This window comes from Belonocnema kinseyi, chromosome 5 (genome assembly GCF_010883055.1).
Source record: "Belonocnema kinseyi isolate 2016_QV_RU_SX_M_011 chromosome 5, B_treatae_v1, whole genome shotgun sequence".
Lineage (NCBI taxonomy): Eukaryota > Metazoa > Arthropoda > Insecta > Hymenoptera > Cynipidae > Belonocnema > Belonocnema kinseyi.
In genome coordinates this window covers 134,688,272-134,714,406 of record NC_046661.1, presented here as the reverse complement: position 1 = coordinate 134,714,406, position 26,135 = coordinate 134,688,272, and the positions used below count along the sequence as shown (strand labels likewise).

The window sequence follows — 26,135 nt, the reverse complement described above, 5'->3', positions numbered from 1 at the left end:
TCACTTTTAATAAAAAAGATCAATTTTCAATTTAAAAAAATGAATTCGCGATCAAATAGATTAAGTTTCTCCCAAAGAGATAAATTTTCGACCAAAATGTGAATCTTGAACCAGACCAAAATAAGTTTTTAATAAAGTATTTTAAATTTCATTCAAGAATTTGAATTTTTCTCAAAAAAATTTAAATACATTAAATGTCAAACAAATTAAATAAGTTTTAAACCCAAAATACAATAGTAATATTTAAATTTAGAAATATTAATTTTTAACAATAAAAGCGAAATTTCAACCAAATAGTTAAATTTATAACCAAAAAAATAAAGTGTCAACCAAAAAGATTAATTTTTTAACAAAAATACAAAAAAAGGCGAATTTTCAACAAAAGCAGACAAATCTTCAAACAAACACAGTAGTAAAATTTCCAGGTAAATCTTAAATTTTATTAAAAAAGAAGAATTTTGAACAAAAAAGTTACATTTTTATCCACAGAAATAAATTTTCATTTGAAATTGGGGATCTTCAATAAAAAAAAATTTCAGCCTAGAAGATTAATTTATACCAAAACAACGAACATTTAATCAAATTAATTAAGTTTCAAATGAAGAAGAAAATTTTTCACCCAAGTATGAAGTAGTTAAAATTTCTGTTAGAAAAATTAAGTTTCGACAGAAAGATTAATTTTGTAGTGAAACGACGAATTTTCATCAAAATACTTGTATTTTTAAATTGAAATTATAAATTTTTAATCCAAAATGAATAATTGAATTATAATTATAATTATGATAATTATAATTAAATAGTTATAATCTAATAATATAATAATATAATAATTATAATTATGATAATTTAATCCAAATGGATAACAGAATAAAAATGATGAATTCTCAACTACAGAATTAATTTTTAATAAAGAAGTCCAACTTTTAACCATAAAGAGTGGAAGTTTTAACCAAAAAGGAGGAATTCCTGTTGAAAATGTAATAGTTGATATTTCTACCAAAAGATTTTAATTTGAAATAAAACGTAATTTAAAAAGACGATTTTTCAACTAAGCTGTGAAATTTTCAAGCCAAAAAGACAATTTCTCAAAAAAGTTTGAATTTTCAATCAGTAAATATTAATTTTAAACGAAAAAGTTACGTTTCAACCAAATAGTTGAATTTCTAAATCAAGAAGACTAATTTTCAGGAAGATAGGTACATTTTAATACAAAGAGATAAATTGTTAATTAAAATGATAAACTTTTAATCAAAAGGGTGAATTTTTAGCCAAGAAGAAAAACTTTATATAAAAAAGACAATGTTTCTACTAAAATCATGCATCTTTAACAAAAACAAATTTTTTAAAACTTTCAATCATAATAGTTTATTTTTCAAACAAATTGTTAATTTTCCAACCAGCAAATATGAGTTGCTGACAAAAATGTCCCTTATCAACCAAGCAGTTAAATTTTCTACCAAAATAGATTAAATTTCAACAAAAAAGTTAAATTTTCAAGAAAATAGGTAAAGTTCGAACCAAAGAGATGAATTTTCAACTAAAATGATGAATGTTTTACCAAAAATGTAATAGCTGATATTTCGAACAAGAAAGGTTTACGTTTAAAATAAGAAAAAAATGAATTCTGCAAAAGCATCTGGAAACTGCTAAGAAATAAGAGTAAATTGGTGTAGCAATGACGTTAAGTGCGCAGGAAGCCGACTGACAGCTGATGGCGCTGATAGCTCGAGCGTACGTCATTCTTTTAAATTTTAATTATTTATAGACCACTCTACACTCATTTTTAACAGTTACAACATTTTTGCTGAACAACAAAGCCTTGCCCCCCCCCCTTCCACCACCGACAGGTCTAGAAAATATTCAATGTGCATTTTTAAGACCTCAAAAACAAATTATTGTCGGCCGTTGGTAAGTTTTGAGCGTTTTTAATATTTCGCCATTTGTGTAGTCCCCGTTCCAACAGCCTTAACTCGAAAAATTGAATTTATACATTTTCAATAAGTACCCTAAAAATTTCATATTTTAGCTTGCTTATTTAAAATCATCAAATGTGCAAGAAAATTGTTTGAAATAAATAATACTTGTAGAATTATTAGAAATACAGACTACAAAGTGAAAGAGAAAATAATTATTTGATTTTACTCCCTAAAAATAAATAATAGTTTTTAAATTTAAAGGAAGAAATACTTTTTTATTAAAAATATGGATTTTAAATTACTTTTAATATCCTTATGCACTTTATAATTAGTATCTTTTGTAAACAATTGCAAACAAAAAAGAAACAAAATTAATTATCTTAAATAATCGCGCTGACAGTGACCAATTCGATTGTCCGTGTGACGCATGCGCAGTACGTAAAGACACCAATGTTGGGAGCAGTGGTCTAACCTCAAAAAAACACGAGTCCCTGAGTTACAATGAAACCAGAATAAAGTTTTAAAAAGATTTTTTTTTGTCTCGTGATACTTTTTTTTCGCTAAAAAACTAAAACGACTAATACTGTTACAAAAATCCAAAATAAACCAGTTTCACTCCAAAAGATATTGGTCATGAGTGTTCAGGTAATTAGGAAATAATACCGCTTTCAGATCTTAAAATAATTCCTATGTGCAAAAATAAAATACGATCCACGAGGAGATTTAACCTCAAAATAATATAAATTCAGCTAAAACAGACAAAAAATAAATTTATTGCGTTTTTACAATATTTAATTTTGAATAGGTTTGTTATTAAATTTTCGCCAAATGGCAAATTTCATTAATGGAATTGGAAAAAGCTTAAAAGTTAAAGTATTAAGGCGGGAAAATGTTTAATATTTAATTATTATTATAGATTAAAATAACATTTTTGTTAAAACCTATTTTTTTTTTTTTTAATAAAAAATGCAAATACTTGGCTAAAAGTTTAACTCATTTTTTTGGTTGAACCTATTTTTCTCAAAAATTAAGTACTTTTTTTGGTTAAAGGTTCCACTATTTAATTGGAAAATCGTCTTTTTGGTTAAAAATCAACTTATTTAGTAGAAAAATTAACATTTTTTTAAAATTTACATTTTCGGATAAAAAACTCAGCTATTTGGCTAAAAGTGGAAATAATGGGTAAAAAATTATTATTCTTTGTTTAATTAATTTTTTTCTAATTAAAAATTCACATTTTTTGGTGTATTTTATTTTTAATTAATTTATTTTGGTTGTAGTTTCCAATCTTCGGTTGAAAATTCCGAAATTTCCAAATTTAATTATTTGTATTGTGTTGAAAAAATTGTCGTTTTTAATTAAAAATTCATCTATTTTGTTTTAAAAAATCGTCTTTTTAGTAGAAAATTAAAATATTTGATTAAAAATTAATCTTTTTTAAAAATTCAAGTATTCGAGTTGAATTTTCAGAGTTTTAAGGAAAAATTTATATTTTTGATTGCAAATTAAGTTTTTTTTATTTAACTAAATGGTTATTTACTTCATTAAACTAAAAATAGTTAATGATTTATCCTTTTTATTTTATAATTTAACTATTTACTTGAAAAATCGTATTTTTTTATATAAAACTAATTTTCTTTTTTTAAAATTCGTCCTTTCGCTTGAAAATTCAAGTTTAATTCGAATTTTTCATTAAATATTTATTATTTACACTCATCATTTTAGTTGAAAATTCATCGGTTTGGTTGAAAGTTAATTTTTTCATTGAAAATTTAAATCTTCCATTTTTGGTTCAAAATTCTACTATTTCGTTGAAAATTGATATTTTTTAGATAAAAATTAATGTATTTTGTTTGTTTCATTCCTAATTTTCGTCAAAAATTTCATTATTCGGTTGAAAATTTTGTAATTTTGTTGTAAAGATTCTTTTTTTTTCTGAAAATATAACTGTTAAAAATTAAAATAATTAAATTTTCTATTAAAACCTAGAAGTTTTCAACAAAAAAAAAGACAAATTTAAAAAAAAAACAGATGAATCTTGAACTAAAAAATATCAATTTGCCACAAAAAATAGAATAATTTAATTATTAGTTTAAAAATTATTTTTAATAAAAAAAAACAAAAAATTTAATTTTATTTCAAATAAATTTTAATAAAAAACCAAAAATTCATTTTTAACGAACAAAAATTAAATGTTTGACAGAAAAAAAATAATTTTTAACAAAATAAATAAATTTTTTTCTACCAAATATTTTAATTTTTACTTAAATTTTCAACAAAATAGATGAATTTGCAATTTAAAAAGTTACATTTTTAGAAAAAAGTATAATAGCTTAACTCTCAGTTAGAGAAATATTTTTTAAGCAAATAAACAAAATTTTCAATAACAAAAAATTCATTTTTAACCAAAACCATTAAATTTCCACCAGAAAAAATAACTTTTAACAAAATAAATGAATTTTCGACCAAATTTGTTAATTTTTAATGAAATTTTCAAAAAGAAGGCAATTTTCTACCAAAGAAAAACAAATTTTCAAAAAAATAGATTAATTTTCAGTCAAAAAAATAAGTTTTTAAGAAAATAAACTAAATTTTCAACAACAACAAAAATTTTCTTTCAAAAATATTAAATGTCTAAAAAAATTTTCCACAACAAATTTGGGTAAAGTTTTAGTTCAAAAATTAATTTTCAATAAAAAGCTTATTTTCAACATACAAAATTTAATTTTTAAACAAAAAGATTAAATTTCTATCAGAAAAGAATAATTTTTACCAGAATACATAAATTTTTAAACAAATATTTAAATTTTTTAATTGAATTTTCATCCAAAATGTTAATTTTCCACAAAAAAATGGAATTTTCTGCCAAAAAAGATAAATTTTCAACTAAAATTGAATAGTTTAATTTTTAGTTTAAAAAATTATTTTTGATATAAAACACTAATCTTTAAACAAATAAAATGACTTTAAAAAAAATTATACTTATCTACAGAAAAAAAATTCTAACAAAAGATAAGAATTTCCGAATTTTTATTTAATTTTTAATTTAAAAAGACGAATTATCTACAAAAAAATTTGAATTTTTAATTAAATAGTGTAGTTTTCTACCACATTGTTAAAGTTTTAAGCCACAAAGATGGATTTTCTACAAAACAGTAGAGTTTTCAACAAAAAAGTGCATTTAAAACCTTCTTTTGCATTAATTTTTATTCTCAACTGCACTGAAAAATCTATTATTAAAATAAATTTATAATAAAAATGATAATATTTATTAGTATTGAAATAAAAGTATTTTTATTTCTTTATTTTTATAAAAAGAAAAGGGGACATCCTATAAAAAAATGTGTTATTAAACATTTTGTTACAATTTCTGTCGTTTTTTTTCTAAAAATACAATTTTTTTAATTTCAATCCTATTTGTTACGATTAAAAGAAAATTTACCCGTCCTTTCTAAAAATTAGAAATAAAGAATTTGTGTATCCTTTTTCCGTGAGCAACTTTTCTTAATTAATTTTTTTTGGGGCCTTTCATCGTTTTTCCAAACTGTATTTTTTTATTTTAATTTCTATTTTTCACAATTAAAACAAAAACTCTTCTTTTTCCGTTTTTTTTTTCATTATGAGCGCAAAATGGAATTTTGGTTTTCCATTATTTTTTATGCTTTTGAAATTTGATCGAATTTTTGATTTTTTTAAGAAAATTCAAAAATAGCCGTACAGAGAATTTTTGAATCAAATACTGGGGTAAACATTATTTTTAGCTAAAAAGATACGAATTTTCAACAAAATAGATAAATGAAAAAAATTTCAACCAACAAGATATATTTTTTTCCAAAAAAGAGACGAATTTCCAGCAGAATGTGAAAATTTTAAACCAAAAATAATTGAGTTTTTATCGCAAAAAAATACGTTTTAAACCAAAATTGGAATAATTCAATTTTCAGTTATAACATTTAAATTTTCAAACAAAGAGATGAACCTTTAATTAAAAAAATGAATTTTTAAGAAGGTAGAAAAAGTTTTTACAAAAAAAAATTAGTTTTTAACAATATATTTGCAATTTGGATGAACATTGATTCTTTTTTACTGAAAATTAAACTGATTGAAAAATTGTTGTTTTTTTGGTGAAATTTCATGTTTTTTTTGTTGTTACAAAATTGTATTTTTATTTAAAAATTAATTTTCTTCTTTGAAAGTCAAGTATTCGAGTTAAATGTTCATAGTTTTACTGAAAAAATCTTTTTGATCGAAAATAAAACTACTTTATGTTACAAAATTTTTCAGTTTGGTTGAAAATAAATTTTGTTGACTTAAAATTTAAATGTAACATTTTTCGATGATAATTTATCCTTTTCAGTTGAAAATTTAACCATTTAGTTAAAAAATCGTCTCTTTTAATAGTAAATTAATATTTTTGTTTAAAAATTAATCTCTTGTTTGTAAATTTTTTTTCGATTGGAAATTCAAGTTCAATTAAATCTTTTAATTATATATTTATCATTTTAGTTGCAAATTTATCCGTTTGATTAATACTTAATTTTTTCACTGAAAATTTAAATATTCCATTTTTAGTTGACAATTGATTCTCTTTAGTTGAAATATCAACTATTTGGTTGAAAAATGGTATTTTTTAGATAAAAATTCATATAGTTTGTTAAAAAATCGTTTTTTGTTGTAGGAAATTAATGTTTTTATTTCAAGATTAATATTTTTTTGTTTAAAATTCCAATATTGAAAGTTAAATATTCATTATTTAAGTTGAAAATTCATCATTTTAGTGATGAAATTATTTTTTTAGTTAAAAATAAATCTATTGGGGTAAAATTTTAACTATTTTTTTTTTACAAAATCTATCAGTTTGATTGAAAATAATGTTTTTTAACTAAAAATTTAACGATTCCACTTTCGTTTGATAATTTATCCTTTTTAGTTGAAAATTTATTTATCCTTTTCATTTGAAAATTTTAATATTTGTTTGAAAACTCGTTTTTTAATAGAAAATTAGTATCTTAGTTTGAAAATTTAAGTTTGATTAAAAATTTGAATTTAATATTTATCATTTTAGTGGAAAAATAGTTTTTTTCAAATTCCAGTATTGCAGTTAACTATTCGTCATTTTTCTTGAAAATTGAAATATTCTAGTTAAATATTCATCGGTTTACTTGAAAAATCATATTTTTTTTGTAGAAAATTAATATTTTTGTTTTGAAAATTAATTTTCTTTTTTTAAAATTCGTCTTTTCGCTTGAAAATTCAAGTTCAATTCGAATTTTTCATTAAATATTTATTATTATTTCTCAAACGATGGCACTTTAATCGTAAAAGTATTCCTTTATTGTTTTGAGGAAATTTCTGAGAGTGTAGAAAAAGTGCTTCGTTTTATTTAAATTCATGTATTTTTTCGAAAAATCGTATTTTGTTGTAAGAAATTAATATTTTTATTTTAAGATTAATCTTGTTTGAAAATTCATCTTTTTAGTTAAAAATACAAGTTTATTTTTTATTTTTATTGAATTAAATATTCATTTTATTTAGTTAAAAATCATATTTTTGGTTTAATATAAAACTACTTGATTGGAGGTTAAACTTTAATTTTGTTAAAAATTAATTTCTTGAACGAAAAATTTAACGTTTTCATTTTTGGTTGAAAATTGATAATTTTCAGTTGAAAATTTAACCACTTAGTTGAAAAATCGTCCTTTTTAGTAGAAAATTAATATTTTTGTTTAAAAATAAATCTTCTTGTTTGAAAATTCGTCATTCCGGTTGAAAATTGAAGTGGAATAAAAAAATTTTATTTAATATTTATAATTTTAGTTGAAAATTCATCGGTTTGCTTGAAATTAAATTTTTTCGCTGAAAATATAATTCTTAAATTTTTGGTTGACAATTGACTCTTTTTAGTTGAAAATTCAACTATTTATTTGGAAATTTGTATTTTTTAGATAAAAATTCATATATTTTGTTAAAAAATCTTTTTTTGTTATAGGAAATCAATGTTTTTATTTTAAGATTAATCTTGTTGGAAAATTAATCTTTTTGTTTAAAAATTCAATTTTAATTTTAAATTAAGAATTCATCATTTTAATTAAAAAATAATTTTTCTAGGTTAATTTAAAATTTGTTGTACGGAAAATTTATTTTTTCCACTTTTAGTTGACAATTGATTTTTTAAAGTTTCAAATTTAATTATGTTCATTTGGTTAAAAAATTGTCATTTTCAATTCAGAATTAATGTATTTTATTAAAAAATATTATTTTTTAGTAGAAAATTAATATATTTATTAAAAAATTAATTTTATTTTGGAAAATTCAAGTGTTCGATTTGAAAGTTTATAGTTTTAATGGAAAAATCAGTTTTTTGTTCGAAAATAAAACTAATTGGTAAAAAGTTAAACTTCTTTTTTTACCAAATTTATCAATTTGGTTGAAAATAAATTTTTTAATTGAAAAGCTATCTGTTCCATTTTTGGTTAATTCTTTATCCTTTTCAGTTAAAAACTAACTATTTAGCTGAAAAATCGTCTGTTTCAGTAGAAAATTAATATTTTTGTTTGAAAATTAATCTTTCTGTTTGAAAATTCGTCTTTTCGGTTAAAAATTTAATTTTACTTTAAAAAATTATGTTTTTGTTGGAAAATAAAACTACTTAGTTGAAAGTTAAACTCTTTTGTTTAAAAATCCATCTTTTTTGTTTATTGCAAGATCGTTTTTTGTTGTAGGAAATCACTATTTTTGTTTTCAGATTAATGTTGTTTAAAAAATCATCTTTTTGGTTGAAAATGAAAGATCTATTTTAATTTATAATTAAATAGTTATTATTTTAATTCAAACATCTTTTTTTTTAGTTTAAAATAAAAGTACTTGGTGAAAAGTTAAACTCTTTGATTAAAAAAGAATCACCTTTTTTTAGTAGAAAATCAATCTTCTAGCTTCAAAATTCATATTTTTGGTTGAAAATTCATCTTTAAATTTTATTTTTAATTAAATATTCATTATTTTATTTCAAAGTTCATCTTTTTGGTTTAAAATTCAAGTATTCGAGTTGAATTTTCCTAGTTTCAATGGAAAAAAAATATTGTTGCTCGAAAATGAAACTACTTTATTGAAAGTTTGTTACATAATTTATCAGATTGTTTTTAAATAACTTTTTTTAACTGAAAATTTAGCGGTTCCAGTTTTAGTTCATAATTTATTTTTTTCAATTGAAAATTTGATCCTTTTTAGTTCAAATTCAACTATTTGGTTGGAAAATTGTATTTTTTAGATAAAAATTCCATGTATTTTATTGAAAAATCATTTATTGTTCTTCTAGGAAATAATTTTCTTTTTATTCAATTTTAATTTTTAATTAAATATTTATTATTTTAATTGAAAAATTATTTTTTAGTTCATAATAAAACTATTTTGTTGAAGGTTAAACTCTTTTATTACAAAATGTATAAGTTTGGTTAAAAATAAATTTTTTTAACTAATAATTTATGCTTTTTAGTTAAAAATTCCATTATTTGTTAGAAAAATCGTATTTTTTAGTTGAAAATTTATCATTTTCTTTAAAAATTAATTTTTTCATCTAAAAATTGAACAGTTCCATTTTTAGTTGTTTTTTTAACTGAAAATTTAACTATTATTCCATTTGGAAATTCCATAATTTTAGTTAAAAATTCATCTCTTCGATTAAATACTCATTTTCGTGACTAAAAATTGAATTATTCAATATTTGGTTCTAAAATGATATTTTTTAGTTGAAAATATGTTTTTTAATTGAAAAATAATTTTTTTTTACTTAAAATTTAATTATTTAAGTTTTGGTTGACAACTTGTGTTAGCAAAAATTCATGATTTTAATTGAAAATTCATCGGTTAGGTTGAAAATTGGTTGTTTTTTTCACCAACTATGTAATTATTCAATTTTCTGCTGGAAATTATTTTTTTTTAAGTTCAAAATTGAACTGTTTGGTTGAATATTTTTCTTCTCCAATTGAAAATTCAAGTGTTTTGTTAAAAATTCATGTATTTTGTCGAAAAATTGTATTTTCTGAAGAAAATTCATATTGTTGTTTGAAAATTCATCTTTTTGGTTAAAAATTCAAGTATTTTAAATAAATATTTATCATTTGAGTTGAAAATTCATTCTTTTGGTTAAAAAATGAACTATTCCAGTTAAAGATTTATTAATTTTATTTAAAAATTCTTTTGTATTTCAATTTTTTGCTCTGTTTAGTAAAAATATATATATAGAATGAACTTTATTAATTAAAATATATTTTTGGGTTTTGCGGTAAATATGAATATGTTACTTCTAGTTGACCTAGAATCACACAAGATTAATTTTCACAAAAAAATATTAATGTCGAATAAAAAAGAGAGTTAGATTGGAGCTTTTAATGTTTCCTTGAAACTTTTAATATTTCAGTCAAATTTTTAATATTCCAGGTTAACTCTTAATGTGTCAGTAAAACTTTTAATTTTTCAGTGAAACTTTTGATGTTTAAATGAAACTTTTAACGTTTCTGTGAAAATTTGTATGTGTTAGTGAAGCTTTTAATATTTCAGTCGCACTTTTAATGTTTAAGTGCAACTTTTAATATGCCAGTGCAACTGCTAATGTTTCATTGCAGCTTTTAATGTTTCCGTGGAACTTTTAATATTTCAGTCAAAGTTTTAATATTCGAGGTTAACTCTTAATGTGTCAGTGAAACTTTTGATTTTTAAATGAAACTTTTAACGTTGCTGTGAAAATTTAATTGTTTTAGTGAAACTTTTAATATTTTAGTGAAACTTTTAATTTTTAAGTGAATATTTTAATGTTTAAGTGAAACTTTTAATATATTAGTCAAAGTTTAAATATTCCATGTTAACTCTTAATGTGTCAGTGAAACTTTTAATTTTTCAGTGAATTTTTTTATGTTTAAATGAAACTTTTAATGTTTCTGTGAAAATTTAAGTGTTTTAGTGAAACTTTTAATATTTCAGTCGCACTTTTAATGTTTAAGTGAAACTTTTAATATGCCAGTGAAACTTCTATGTTTCATTGCAGCTTTTAATGTTTCCGTGAAACTTTTAATCTATTAGTCAAAGTTTGAATATCCAAGGTTAACTCTTAAAGTGTCAGCGAAACTTTTAATTTTTCAGTGAAACTTTGGATTTTTAAATCAAACTTTTAACGTTTCTGTGAAAATTTAATTGTTTTAGTGAAACTTTTAATATTTCAGTGAAAATTTTAATGTTTCAGTAAAACTTTTAATGTTTCCGTGAAACTTTTAATATTTTAGTCAAAGTTTTAATATTCCAGGTTAACTCTTAATGTGTCAGTGAAACTTTTAATTTTCCAGTGAAACTTTTGATGCTTAAATGAAACTTTTAACGTTTCTGTGAAAATTTAAGTGTTTTAGTGAAACTTTTAATATTTCAGTCACACTTTTAATGTTTAAGTGCAACTTTTAATATCCCAGTGAAACTTCTAATGTTTCATTGCAGCTTTTAATGTTTCCATGAAACTTTTAATATATCAGTCAATTTTTTAATATTCGAGGTTAACTCTTAATGTGTCAGTGAAACTTTTGATTTTTAAATCAAACTTTTAATATTTCAGTGAAACTTTTAATGTTTCCGTGAAACTTGAAAGCTTTCCGTTGAATTTTCAATGTTTCATTGAAGCTTTTAAGGTTTTATTGAGGTTTTCAATGTTTCCGTGAAATTTTGGATTTTTAAATGAAACTTAATGTTTCCGTGAAATTTTTAATATTTTAGTGAAACTTTTAATGTTTCTGTGGAATTAGTATTGTTTTCGTGGAATTTTTCATGTTTACTTGGAATTTTTAATGTTTTAGTGAAACCTTTAATATTTAAGTGAAACTTTTAATGTTTCAGTAAAACTTTGAATGTTTTAGTGAAACTGTCAATGTTTCAGTGAACCTTTTAATATTTCAGTGATATTTTTAATTTTTCAGCAAAACTTTTGGGTTTTCATTAAAGCTTTTAATGTTTTCGTGAAAATTGTAATGTTTCCGTGGAATTTTCAATGTTTCCGTGAAGTTTTTAATGTTTCTTTGGAATTATGAATATTCCAGTGATACTTTTAATTTTTCAGCGAAACGTTTACTGTTTCATTGAAGCTTTTTATTTTTCAGTGAAAATTGTAATGTTTCAGTGAAACATTTAATGCTGTAGTGAAAATGTTAATGTTTTATTGAAGCTTTTAATGGTTCAGTGAAACTTTGGATGTTTAAATGAAACTTTTAATGTTTCAGTGAAATTTTTAATGTTTAAGTGAAACTTGTGATGTTTCCGTGAAACTTGAAATGTTTCCTTGGATTTTGACAATTTCCGTTAAATTTTCAAATTTTCTAATGTTTCCTTGGAATTTTTCATATTTCCGTGATACTTTTAATTTTTTAGCGAAACTTTTACTGTTTCATTGAAGCTTTTCATTTTTCCGTGAAAATTGTAATGTTTCAGTGAAACGTTTAATGTTGTAGTGAAACTTTTAGTGTTTTATTGAAACTTTTAATGTTTCAGTGAAACTTTGGATGTTTAAATGAAACTTTTAATGTGTCCGTGAAATTTTTAATGTTTAATCGAAGCTTTCAAGGTTTCCGTGAAAATTCTAATGTTTCAGTGAAACTTTTAATGTTCCATGGAAGCTTTTAATGTTTTATTAAAGCTTTTAATGTTTCAGTGAAACTTTGGATGTTTTAATTAAATTTTTAATGTTTCTGTGCAATTTTTAATGTTTAAGTGAAATTTAGAATGTTCCCGTGAAACTTGAAATGTTTCCATGGAATTTCAAATGCTTCCTTGGAATTTTTCATGTTTCCTTGGCATTTTTAATGTTTTAGTGTCGCTTTTAATATTTTAGTGAATTTTTTAATGTGTCAGTAAAACTTTTAATGTTTTAGTGAAACTTTTAATGTTTCAGTGAAACTTTAAATATTTCAGGGATACTTTTAATTTGTCAGCAAAACTTTTACTATTTTATTAAAACTTTTAATGTTTCCGTGAAAATTTTAATGTTTCAGTGAAACTTTTAATGTTTTAGTGAAACTTTGGATGTTTAAATGAAACTTTTAATGTTTCTGTGATATTTTTAATGTTTTAGTGAAACTTTCAATGTTTTCGTGAACTTTTTAATATAGCAGCAGTATTTTTAATATTTCAATGAAACTTTTAATGTTTTCGTGAAACTTTCAATGTTTTCTTGAATTTTGTAATGTTTCAGTGAAACTTTTAATGTTTCCGTGAAACTTTTAATGTTTCACTGATTCTTTGAATGTTGCAGTGAAACTTTTCATTGACCCACATTCCTAGTTTAGAATAAAATTGACATGAAACCAACATTCTCAGGTTTCAGAAACCGCACAGATGTCAGAGTTTTATCCAAACTCTTGTTTCGTTTGCCACACTATTGGTAAATTAAAAAGATGCAGTCGTTGCAATATGATATCCTACTGTCGAAAGGATCATCAGCTTGAACACTGGCCGAAGCATAAGTCATTTTGCAATGAAATAGCCACCATAATGAAGGAGCAAAATATCTCCCATCTTTATCAGAATCTTCAGGACCTTGATTCAGAAAGCTGGAAAATCCAGGCAGAACTGCTAGTCGATGAATTAGAGGACAGACTCTCTCGCGCCGTTCTCCCGATCGAACTCGAAATTCTCATGTTCCCTCGAGTCTGTTTCGTCTGTCGCGAAGCGAGACAAGAACTGCTCAGAAATTGTCCTGGCTGTCCAGCTGTTAGCTTCTGCATCAAACATCAAAAAAGTCCTTTGCACGATAAAAACTGTCCCAAATTTAAAAAAATCCACGAGATGAATACACAAGCAGACTTGAGGAAACAGCACGTGTTTTTGGAAAGGATCATTGCCATTATACAGAACATTAACGTTGACCCATCATCGAAACGTCCTCTTTCGATGGAAGAATTTTTAGAGGAATACATCAAGCCTAGTGTGGACCTATCCGAAAATGAGACTATCTTTTTATCAGACAACTGTGATGTCCAGTTAACGATTTATAACGTTTTGAAGAAACTTGACTATTCTGACTCTGAAATAATCATACACATTGAAGGAATCCTATCAGATACGATAGATAATTCAAAATATTGGGAGGTACTTTTCCATCTGCTTCCTCACTTAAAAATGATAAAGATTGTCCTTGTAGAGGTGGAGTTTGTTCGTGAGGTTATCCTCTGCGAGAGCTGCAATTCCAGTCAAAAAAAGTTGTCTATGGAATCAAACACCCTTCCTTATTTGGACTACATGAAAACGAAGGATTTCGAGGAACCGGATCTTTTAGTATTTCTGAACGTTAATCCCGAAATTCTGGAATACGATCTTTTGATTCCTTGGCAAGTGAAAATGGCGCGATGCCGAGAATTAAATTGCTCTCTGGTCTTCACAAGTTCATCAGAGACGGAACCGACCGAATTAAAAAGGATTCTGCGATCTACTTTCGAGAATACTCAAATCTGCTACGAGGGAGTCAACAAGTTTGGATCTTTTTCGTATTTTCGAAACTGGGATGCTGGAATTTCTCTGCCAAATCATTTTCTGATCGTGATCAATCCGCCAAAAGATCGGAAATTTTCGTCGGATTTTTTCTACGCCGGTTACTGCGCAGTTTGTTTCTCTGAGGGAGCTTCCGTTGCGTGCGAAAATTGCAAAATGGTTTTTTATTGTGGAGAGGCTCATAGAAATAAGGATTTGTCTCGGCATCAGGATATTTGTGACGTTGTTTCGAAAATTCTTAGGGAAAATGGAGGTCGAAGGCTTTTTGGTACGCTGAAGACTGATCAAAAATCGTGGTTGAAAGACAAAATCGATTTGATGCTAGAAGTGAAGGCGAAACTTGGAAGAGAGCTGATGAATTATGAGAAGGAGATGTTCCTTTTTCCAAAAACCTGCTTCATTTGTCATGAAAGCGATATAAAATTATTGACGACCTGCGAATGTGGGGTAAGACCATTTTTTTATTAACAATAGATACAAGAATTTTATTTCGGATTTTTAAAAGTTCCCTCTTCCAAATTAAAAAAAAGAAATAAGCATTTTCAAGTAGTTTTTAAAGTTTTTCTTAATTAAAATAGAAAATTTTGTTACATTTTTAGTTGCGATTTTGTCTTTTTATTTGAAAATTCCTTCTCATTTTTATTTTTTTCCAAAAATTATTTTCTTTTGTATACACTTTTTTATTTTTTAAGATTTTGTTTTGTTTTTGTTTGTTCGCTTCTATTTTTGGTTGAAAATTATTATTTTTTTTCATGAAAATTAATGTATTTTGCTACAAAAAAAAATTTTTGTTAGAAAATTTATCTTTTTATTTGCAAACTATCTTTTTTATTGTCAATTATTTTTGTATAATTCCAAATTTAACTATTCCATTTCAAGTGGAAAATTTATTTGTTTTGCTTGAGGATTCATATTTTTTTGTTAAAAATTCAGACACTTAGGCGGAACTACTTTATTCAAAATTAATTTTTTTTTTGTGATACATCATTTTAGTTTATAACTTTTATTCAACATTTAACTATTTTGTTGAAAACTATTATTTTATAGGCTGAAAATTAATTTTTAAGTGAAAATTTAACCACTTTGAAAATTTTTTTTGTTGAAAATTGATATATTTTGTTGAAAACTTGTTTATTTTTGGTAGAAAATAAATTTTTACTCAAAAAATGTATTGTAATTTTATGTGTTTTGTTTAAAATTTCTCTTTTCGGTTTAAAGAAATATTTTCTTTTTGGTTCAGAGTCTTTTTTTTTTGTTGGAAAAAAATGATTGGTTACAAATTAATCATTTTGTTTGAAGGTTCATCTTTTTGGATGAAAATTTAAATTTCACTTTCATTATTTTCTGTATTTTTGAAAAAAAATGTTTTCTTTTTTTTTTTTGAAAATTAATCTTTTTGGTTAAAAATGATCTTTTTTTATTGAAAATTATTTTTTTAACTGAAAATTTAAGTTTTCTATTTCAAGTTGAAAATTTATCTGTTTTGATTGAGGATTCATATTTTTGGTTGAATATTCAAATAAATAATTAATAATTATAAATAAATAATTTGTTTGGAGGTACATCATTTTAGTTTATAACTTTTTTCAAAATTTAACCATTTTATTAAAAATTATTTTTTGGCTAAAAATTAATTTTTAACTGAAAATTTAAATATTTTATTGAAAATTTGTCTTTGATTGTAGATAGCAATCTTCTTGGTGAGTAATTCATCTATTTTGTCAAAAATTAAAATATTAAGTTGAAAAAACACGTATTTTAAGAAAAACTAATATTTTGTGTTGAAAATTGATCCATTTTTTTAAAACTTGTTTCTTTTTGTTAGATAAAAAATTGATTCTTTTCAGTTGCAATTTTATGTGTTTTGTTGAAAATTTCTCTTTTTGGGTTAACAAAATTAATTTATTTTTAATTTAGGATCTTTTTTATTGAAAACAAAACTACTTGGTTGAAAATTATTTTGTTTTTAACTGAAAATGAACTGTTTTAACAATTCCATTCAATTATTTAGTTGAAAAAATTGTTTTTAATGTTTCAGTGAAAATTTTAATGTTTCATTGAAGCTTTTATTGTTTCTGTGAAACTTTGGATGTTTAAATGAATCTTTTAATGTCGCCGTGAAATTTCTAATATTTTAGTTAAACTTTTAATGTTTCAGTGAATTTTTTAAATGTTTTCGTGAATTTTTTAATGTTTAACCAAAACTTTGAATATTTCAGTGGTGAATTATTTCAGTTTAAAAAAATGTATTTATTTTCATCAACGGATCTTTTTTTTTTTGGAAATAAAACTACTTGGTTGAAAATTATTTTGTTTTAAACTGGAAATGAACTGTTTTAACAATTCCATTCAATTATTTAGTTGAAAAAAATTGTTTTTAATGTTTCAGTGAAACTTTTAATGTTTTAGTGAAACTTTTAATGTTCCCGTGAAATTTCTAATATTTTAGTTAAAATTTTAATGTTTCAGTGAACTTTTTAATATAGCAGTGAAAGTTTTAATATTTAAATTAATTTTTTAATGTTTAAGTGAAACTTTGAATATTTCAGTGATAAAGTATTTCAGTTTAAAAAAATGTATTTTCATTTACGGATCTTTTTTTTTGTTGAAAATAAAACTACTTCGTTCAAAATTATTTTGTTTTCAACTGAAAATGAACTGTTTTAACAATTCCATTCAATTATTTAGTTGAAAAAATTGTTTTTAATGTTTCAGTGAAACTTTCAATGTTTTAATGAAAATTTGAATGTTTCATTGAAGCTTTCAATGTTTCTGTGAAACTTTGGATGTTTAAATGAAACTTTTAATGTTACCGTGAAATTTCTAATATTTTAGTTAAACTTTTAATGTTTTCGTGAACTTTTTAATATAGCAGCGAATCTTTTAATATTTCCATGAAACTTTTCCTGTTTCACTTAAGCTTTTAATGTCTCCGTGAAACTTGTAATGTTTTCGTGAATTTGTAATTTTTCAGTGAAACTTTAAATATTTCATTGATGAAGTATTTCAGTTTAAAAAAATGTATTTTCATTTACAGATCTTTTTTTTTGTTGAAAATAAAACTACTTGGTTGAAAATTATTTTGTTCTTAACTCAAAATGAACTGTTTTAACAAATCGATTCAATTATTTATTTGAAAAACATTGTTTTTGATGTTTCAGTGAAACTTTTAATGTTTTAGTGAAAATTCTAATGTTTCATTGAAGCTTTTAAAGTTTCAGTGAAACTTTGGATGTTTAAATGAAACTTTTAATGTTCCCGTGAAATTTCTAATATTTTAGTTAAACTTTTAATGTTTCAATGAAACTTTAAATGTTTTCGTGAACTTTCTAATATAGCAGCGAATTTTTTAATATTTCAATGAAACTTTTAATGTTCCACTTAAGCTTTTAATGTCTCCGTGAAGCTTTTAATGTTTCTGTGAAACTTCGGAGGTTTAAAGGAATCTTTTAATGTCACCGTAAAATTTCTAATATTTTAGTTAAACTTTTAATGTTTCAGTCAATTTTTTAATGTTTAACTAAAACTTTGAATATTTCAGTAGTTAAGTATTTCAGTTTAAATAAAATTTAATTATTTTCATCAACGGATATTTTTTTTTTGTTGGAAATAAAACTACTTGGTTGAAAATTATTTTGTTTTCAACTGGAAATGAACTGTTTTAACAATTCCATTCAATTATTTAGTTGAAAAAAATTGTTTTTAATGTTTCAGTGAAACTTTTAATGTTCCCGTGAAATTTCTAATATTTTAGTTAAACTTTTAATGTTTCAGTGAAACTTTTAATGTTTTCGTGAACTTCTTAATATAGCAGCAGAACTTTTAATATTTCAATGAAACTTTTAATGTTTCACTTAAGCTTTTAATGTCTCCGTGAAAATTTGAATGTTTCGGTGAAATTTTTAATGTTTATGAGAATTTTGTAATGTTTCAGTGAAACTTTGCATATTTCAGTGATGAAGTATTTCAGTTTAAAAAAATGTATTTATTTTCATTTACGGATCTTTTTTTTGTTGAAAATAAAATTGCTTTGTTGAAAATTATTTTGTTTCGAACAGAAAATGAACTGTTTTAAAAATTCCATTCAATTATTTAGTTGAAAAAATTGTTTTTAATGTTTCAGTGAAACTTCTAATGTTTTAGTGCAAAAATTTTAATGTTTCATTGGATCTTTTAATGTTTCAGTGAAGCTTTGGATGCTTAAATGAAACTTTTAATGATCCCGTGAAATTTATAATATTTCAGTTAAACTTTTAATGTTTCAGTGAAACTTTTAATGTTTTCGTGAAATTTTTAATACGTCAGCGAATCTTTTAATATTTCAATGAAACTTTTAATGTTTCACTTAAGCTTTTATTGTCTCCGTTAAACTTTTAATGTTTCGATGAAACTTTCAATGTTTTCGTGAATTTTTTAATGTTTAAGTGAAACTTTGAATATTTCGGTGATGAAGTATTTCAGTTTAAAAAAATGTATTTATTTTCATTTACGGATCTTTTTTTTGTTGAAAATAAAACTACTTCGTTGAAAATTATTTTGTTTTCAACTGAAAATGAACTGTTTTAACAATTCCATTCAATTATTTATTTGCAGAAATTGTATTTTTTGTTGAAAATACATGTATTTTGTTTAAAAATTGTGTTTTTTGGCAAGAAATTAATATTTTTAGTTAAAAATAAACTATTTGGTTGAAAGTTTAACTCGTTTATAAAAAATAAAGCGATTTCTGTTGAAGATTAATAATTTTATTTAAAAATTCATGCATTTTGTTTAAAATTTGTCGGTAGAATTTCATTTTCTTGTTCGAAAATCAATTTTTCTATCCAAAAATTAATTCTTTTAGTTTCAAATTCCACTTTTTGATAGAAAATTTTGGCTTAAAATTAATTTTTTAAAGTAAGAATTGATCTGTTTTAGTTCAAAATTCCACTATTTGGTTGAAAAATAGTATTTTATAGTCGAAAACTCATGTTTTTGGTTTAAAAATCGTTTGCTTTTGTTTTGTACAAAATTAATCTTTTTGTTTGAAAATTAATTTTGATTAAAAATGTATGTTTAATTTTAATTTTTGATTAAATATTCATCGGGAAGTTCAGTTAAAAAGTCATGATTTTAGTTGGAAATTCATATATTTCATTGAAAATAAAACTATTTACTTGGTTAAAAATAAATCTTTTTAAATGAAAATTTAATTCGTCACACCTTTTGTTGAAAATTATTATTTTTTTTTTCATTTGAAGATTCATCAGTTTTTTTGAATTTTTTTTTTGTTTTGTTAAAAATTAATTATTAAGACTGAAAATTTATTATTCCATTATTGGTTCAAAATTTATCTTTTTGAGTTGAAAAATTAAAATTGAGTTGAACTATTCGCTTGAAAAGTGGTCTTTTTTAGTTTTGAATTCATGAATTTTGTTTAAAATTCATCAGTTTGCTTTAAAATTGATCTATTTTATTGAAAATTTGTTTCTTTCTGGTAGAAAATTCTATCTTTTTTCCTTTTTAAAAATTAACCTAGTTGCTGAATTTTTAACCAAAAAGATAAATTTTTAAACAAAAAGATTAATTTTCTACCAACAAAAAAACAAAACTCAAAAATTCTTAACTAAAAATTCAAATTTTTAAAAAGAAAAAAATGTTTATTTTTTGTTTATTTTTAAGAAATTAGTTTATCTTTAAAACCTAGTTGGTAAACTTTTAAACAAAGAGATAAATTTAAAAAAAAAATATTAATTTTCTACCGACAAAAATCCAAATTCAAAAATTCTTAAACAAAATTTGAATTTCTAAACGAAAAGAATGATTTATTACAAAAAAGCCGAATTTTAAAATAAATTCAAGAATTCTCAACCAAAAAGTTATATTTTTAAAAAGAAATAAAATTTTGTATTTCTAAGAAATTACTTTAACGTTGAAACCTTTTTAACCCAAAAGAATTATTTTCTACAGAAAATGACGAATTTTCAAGAAAATTCAAGAGTTAAAAAATTCTTAACCAAAATTTGAATTTTTAAGCCAAACAATTATTTACTACCAAAAAAGACGAATTTTCAACTAAATTCTCAAAAGTAAAGTTTAATTTTTAAAAAGGAAGAACAATTTTATTTTATTTTATTTTTTTAAAGAAAGTAGTCAATCGAAAAGTTGATTTTTTGAAAAGAACGGAAGTTCTTATTTAATTATTTTTAAGAAAGTAGTTTATCTTTTATAACTAGTTATAAAATTTTCACTAAAAAGATATATTTTTAAACAAAAAGGTTAATTTTCTAACGAAAAAATACAAAATTAAAAAAAAATCAAAAATTCTCAACTAGAATTTGAATTTTTAAACAAAAAGATTAATTTACTACCAAAAAGACGAATTTTTCATAAAATTCAAAAATTCTCCACCGAAAAGTTGAATTTTCAAGTAAAAAGATAAATTTTGAGTCAAAAAGATTAATTTACTAAGAAAAAAACTAGTTTTCAATCAAATTAAGAAATTCCTAACCAAAATTAAAATTTTTAAACGAAAAGAATATCTTACCATCAAAATGACGAATTTTCCATAAAATTCAAAAATTCTCCTCCGAAAAGTTGAATTTTCAACTAAAAGATGAATTTTTAATTAAAAAGATTAATTTACTAACAAAAAAACTATTTTTCAATCAAATTAAAAAATTCGTAGCCAAAATTTGAATTTTTAAAGAAAAAAAGTAATTTACTACAAAAAAGATGAATTTTTAACAAAATTGAAAAATTCTCAACCGGAAATCTGAATTTTTAACTAAAAAAGTGAATTTTCAAACAAAAATATTAATTTTTAAACAAAAAGATTAATTTACGATCAAAAAGACGAATTTTAAATAAAATTCAAAAATTCTCTACCGAAAAGTTGAATTTTTAACTAAAAAAATTAATTTTTAAACAAAAAGATTAATTTACCACCAAAAATACGAATTTTCAATAAAATTAAAAAATTCTCAACCGAAAGATAAATTTTTAAACAAAAAGATTAATTTATTACCAAAAAACACGATTTTTCATTAAAATTCAAGAATTGTCAACCAAAAAGTTTTATTTTGAAAAGAAAATTTTTTATTAATTTTTAAGAAAGTAGTTCAAATTGTAAGCCTTGTTATTAAATTTTTAACTGAAAGGATTAATTTTTAAACGAAAATATTATTTTACTACAAAAAAATACACTTTTAACAAAGTTGATGAATTCTCAACCAAAAAGTTTAATTTTCAATTAAAAAAGACGAGTTCTTAATTTCCTACCGACAAGAAACAAAATTCAAAAATTCCTAACCAAAATTTGAATTTTTAATCAAAAAGAGTAATTTACTAAAAAAAAGGCGAATTTTTTAACAAAATTAAAAAATTCTCAACCGAAAAGTTGAATTTTTAAAATGAAAGAAAATTTTTATTTTCTTATTTTTAAGAAAGTAGTTTATTTTTAAAACCTAATTTTTCAATTTTTTAACAGAAAGATACATTTTTAAGCAAAAAGATTAATTTTCTACCGACAAAAAACAAAATTAAAAAAAAATTCATAACCGAAGTTTGAATTTTTAAAAAGAAATATAATTTTCATTTTCTTATTAAAAAAAAATAGGTCAAATTTAAAACCCGTTTCATAAATTTTTAACCAAAAAGATGAATTTGGAAACAAAACTTCTAATGGCAAAAAACAAAATTTTAACAAAATTCCAGAATTTTTAAGCAAAATTTGAATTTAAAAAAAAAAAATGATTTAAAACCAAAAAATACGAAATTTCGATAAAATTCAAGATTTTTCAACCATAAAGTTTTATTTTCAACTCAAAAAGTAGATTTTCTATACAAAAAGATTAATTGATTACCAAAAAAGACAAATTTTCAATAAAATTCGAGAATTCTCAACCAAAAGGTTGAATTTCAACTAAACCAGATGAATTTTTAAACAAAAAAATTACCTTTCTACCTACGTAAAACAAAATTTTAACTAAATTGGAAAATTGTTAACAATTGTTTGAATTTTTAAACAAAAAGATTAATTTACTACCAAGAAGACGAATTTTCAATAAAATTCTAAGATTCTCAACCGAAAAGTTGAATTTTTAAACAAAATGAAAATGTTTATTTTCCTATTTTTAAGAAAGTAGTTTAACTTTCAAAACTAGTTGTTAAATTTTTACCAAAAAGATATATTTTTGAACAAAAAGGTTAATTTTTTATCGACAAAATACAACATTTTTAAAAAAATACAAAAATTCCTAACCAGAATTTGAATTTTAAAACAAAAAGAATAATTTACTAACAAAAAGACGAATTTTCAATAAAATTCTCTACCGAAAAGTTGAATTTTCAAGTAAAAAATACGAATGTTGAGTCAAAAAGATGTATTTACTACGAAAAAAGAGGAATTTTAAATCAAATTAAAAAATTCCTAACCAAAATTTGAATTTTTAAACAAAAATATTATTTTTCTAAAGAAAAAACGATTTTTTAACAAAATTTAAGAATTCTTAACTAAAATATTGAAGTTTTAACTAACAGAACAAGAATTTTTTAAAGAAAAGGTTTATTTACTATAAAAAAAAACGAATTTTTAATAAAATTTTCTACCGACAAAATAATTTTTTTTTTTCAAATTCAAAAATACTCAACCAGAATTTGAATTTTTAAACAAAAAGATTAATTTACTATCAAAAAGACGAATTTTCATTAAAATTAAAAAATTTTCAACCGAAAATCTGAATTTTTAACTAAAAAAATGAATTTTTAAAGAAAAAGATTAATTTACTAATAAAAAGACAAATTTTAAATAAAATTTAAAAATTCTCTACCGAAAATCTAAATTTTTGACTTAAAAAATGAATTTTTAAAGAAAAAGATGAGTTTTAAATAAAATTCAAAAATTCTCTACCGAAAAGTTGAATTTTTAAAGAAAGAGATTTATTTTTATACATAAAGATTAATTTACTACCAAAAAGACGAATTTTCCATAAAATGAAAAATTTTCAACCGAAAATATGAATTTTTAAAGAAAAAGATTAATTTAATAATAAAAAGACGAATTTTAAATAAAATTCAAAAATTTTCTACCGAAAAGTTGAATTTTTAAAGAAAAAGATTTATTTTTAAACATAAAGATTAATTTACTACCAAAAAGACGAATTTTCCATAAAATGAAAGAATTTTCAAACGAAAATCTGAATTTTGAACTAAAAAAATGAATTTTTAAACTAAAAGATTGATTACTACCAAAATGACGAATTTTCCATCAAATTAAAAAATTCTTTACCGAAATGCTGAATTTTTAACCAAAAAAATGAATTTTTAAACAAAAAGATTAATTTACTAATACAATGACAAATTTTAAATAAAATTAAAAAATTCTCTACCGAAAATCTGAATTTTTAACTAAAAAGATTGATTTAATAATAAAAAGACGAATTTTAAATAAAATTCAAAAATTTTCTACCGAAAAGTTGAATTTTTAAAGAAAAAGATTTATTTTTAAACATAAAGATTAATTTACTACCAAAAAGACGAATTTTCCATAAAATGAAAAAATTTTCAAACGAAAATCTGAATTTTGAACTAAAAAAATGAATTTTTAAACTAAAAGATTGATTACTACCAAAATGACGAATTTTCCATTAAATTAAAAAATTCTTTACCGAAATGCTGAACTTTTAACTAAAAAAATGAATTTTAAAACAAAAACATAAATTTACTACCAAAAAGACGAACTTTCCATAAAATTAAAAAATTTTCAACCGAAAATCTGAATTTTTAACTTAAAAAATGAATTTTTAAACAAAAAGATTAATTTACTAATAAAAAGACGAATTTAAAAAAAAAATGCAAAAATTCTCTACCAAAAATTTGAATTTTTAATGAAAAAGATTCGTTTTTAAAGAAAAAGATTAATTTACTAATGAAAAGAGGAATTTTAAATAAAATTCAAAAAGTCTATACCGAAGAGTTGAATTTTTAACTAAAAAAAATGAATTTTTAAACAAAAAGATTAATTTACTACCAAAAAGACGAATTTTCCATAAAATTAAAAAAACTTGAACTGAAAAGTTGAATTTTCAACTAAAAAGATGAATTTTTAATCAAATTAAAAAATTCTCAACCAAACAGTTACGTTTTTAAAATGAAAAACAAATTCATTTTATTGTTTAAAAGAAAGTAATTCAACTTAAAAATGTTAAAATTTTGCAAAATTTCACAACCCCATTAATATTTGATGAGAACCCTGCAAAAATGACTGATTGCCCTTCCTTTAATTTCCCAAGGTGAGCCTTTGCGCAAAACACGAAAAAGACCCGCGACACGATCAACTCTGTCAATTTTTCATACTCGCATTCGAACTCTCGACAATCAGTAAACCCCCAAGTTTGCAAGGAGTCATCCGCGCCGAACCAGGAATGCCCATGCCAAATTCAATCAACGACTTTATCGCCTCCTTCTACCAATTCAACGAAGAAAACACCCAAAAAAGCATTTTCCATCTGCAAAAAATGATCCTCTCGAACCTCCTCACACGACCCTTGACCTTCCTCTATGCCTTGAAAAAACTCAACCTGCCGACTGATTCCCTGCTAGTAGTTCACGTGATTGGCGCCACTGGTCTCGAAGTGGGGACCTACGCCTACTGGACGCCCGTCTTCTTTCTGCTCGAGCGCTTGCAGATTCTGAAGATCATTTTCATCGGACCGGAAGCTTTCAGTGCGAACTACTATCTGGACACCTTTTTCAGCGAGTCCGGCTGCAGTCGGATGGAAGAAGTCAACTTGAAAGTGGAATCTCATGCGCTGAAGTATGAGGAATATTGCGAGAGCAAGTCCTTCGTCGAGCCGAGTCTCGTTTTGGGATTTAATCTCAATCTGCACGAGAGCGGTTTCGGAATTAGGGAATGCACCTGGAAGGACACTTTTAGGGCTTTGAAAAAAATGAAGGTTCCGTTTGTTTTAACTGCGGGAACAGAGAATCGGGCACGAGCGGATCACGAGAGAGTGTGTGGACTCGTGGGACTGTCTGTGCGACACTGTTGTTTTGAGAGGAATCCTTTTGCTGGATTTATTCCCGAGAGGGACTTTGAGACGGAGGAACTTCTTTATTCGAATCAATATGTTATTGCTTATGATGGATTTGATAAATAACAACAACAACAAACTTGGAAAAGATGACACAGTGGGCACAAAGTTTGGCGACATCGTTGCGACAACTTTACGACATGTACATAGGATGTCGTAAAAATGTCGTCAATACGTCGTAACGATGTCGGCAAGACGCCAAATTTTGTGCCCACTGGTGAGACTCTCTGAACGATTGTCATATGTGTTTGAAGAGAATAAAGGTTGAAAATTTTTGAGAAATTTGAAGTTATTTGTCATATTTTGTTTGAAGATTCCACAATTTTTTTATTTTTGTGACTGAAAATTTAACTCTTCTATTTTTTTGCAGGAAATTCAGATTTTTAGATTGAAATTTTAATCTTCTTGGATGGAAATTCACCTGTTAAGATTGAGAAATATTTTTTAATTGAAAATTCATCTATTAAATGTTTGACTGAAGATTTAACAATTTTGTTAAAGATACGTCTTTTAAGGTAGAATATTCATCTTCTTGGTCAAGAACTCATATTTATGGTTAGAAATTCGTGATTTTTAAATTAAAATTGGTATTTTTAACTAACAATTTAATTTTTTTTCACATTTTAATTTT

The 26,135-nt window shown here is 23.2% G+C and overlaps 1 protein-coding gene across 1 annotated transcript; it reads left to right on the top strand.

Annotated features, from left to right (window-relative positions):
• Window positions 1-2,409: 2,409 nt before the first annotated feature.
• On the top strand, window positions 2,410-25,768 carry LOC117173325. Its single transcript, XM_033361816.1, has 3 exons — window positions 2,410-2,561; window positions 13,263-14,879; window positions 24,704-25,768. Exons 1-3 carry the CDS (start codon window positions 2,550-2,552, stop codon window positions 25,568-25,570), a joined length of 2,496 nt encoding a protein of 831 aa, XP_033217707.1. The 5' UTR covers window positions 2,410-2,549; the 3' UTR covers window positions 25,571-25,768.
• Window positions 25,769-26,135: the final 367 nt, after the last annotated feature.

What these genes read in the sequence shown, in the direction of transcription:
- LOC117173325 (XM_033361816.1), top strand. An exon ending in TGACGACCTGCGAATGTGGG is followed by an intron (nt 14,880 to 24,703) that starts GTAAGACCATTT and finishes TAATTTCCCAAG; the next exon opens with GTGAGCCTTTGCGCAAAACA.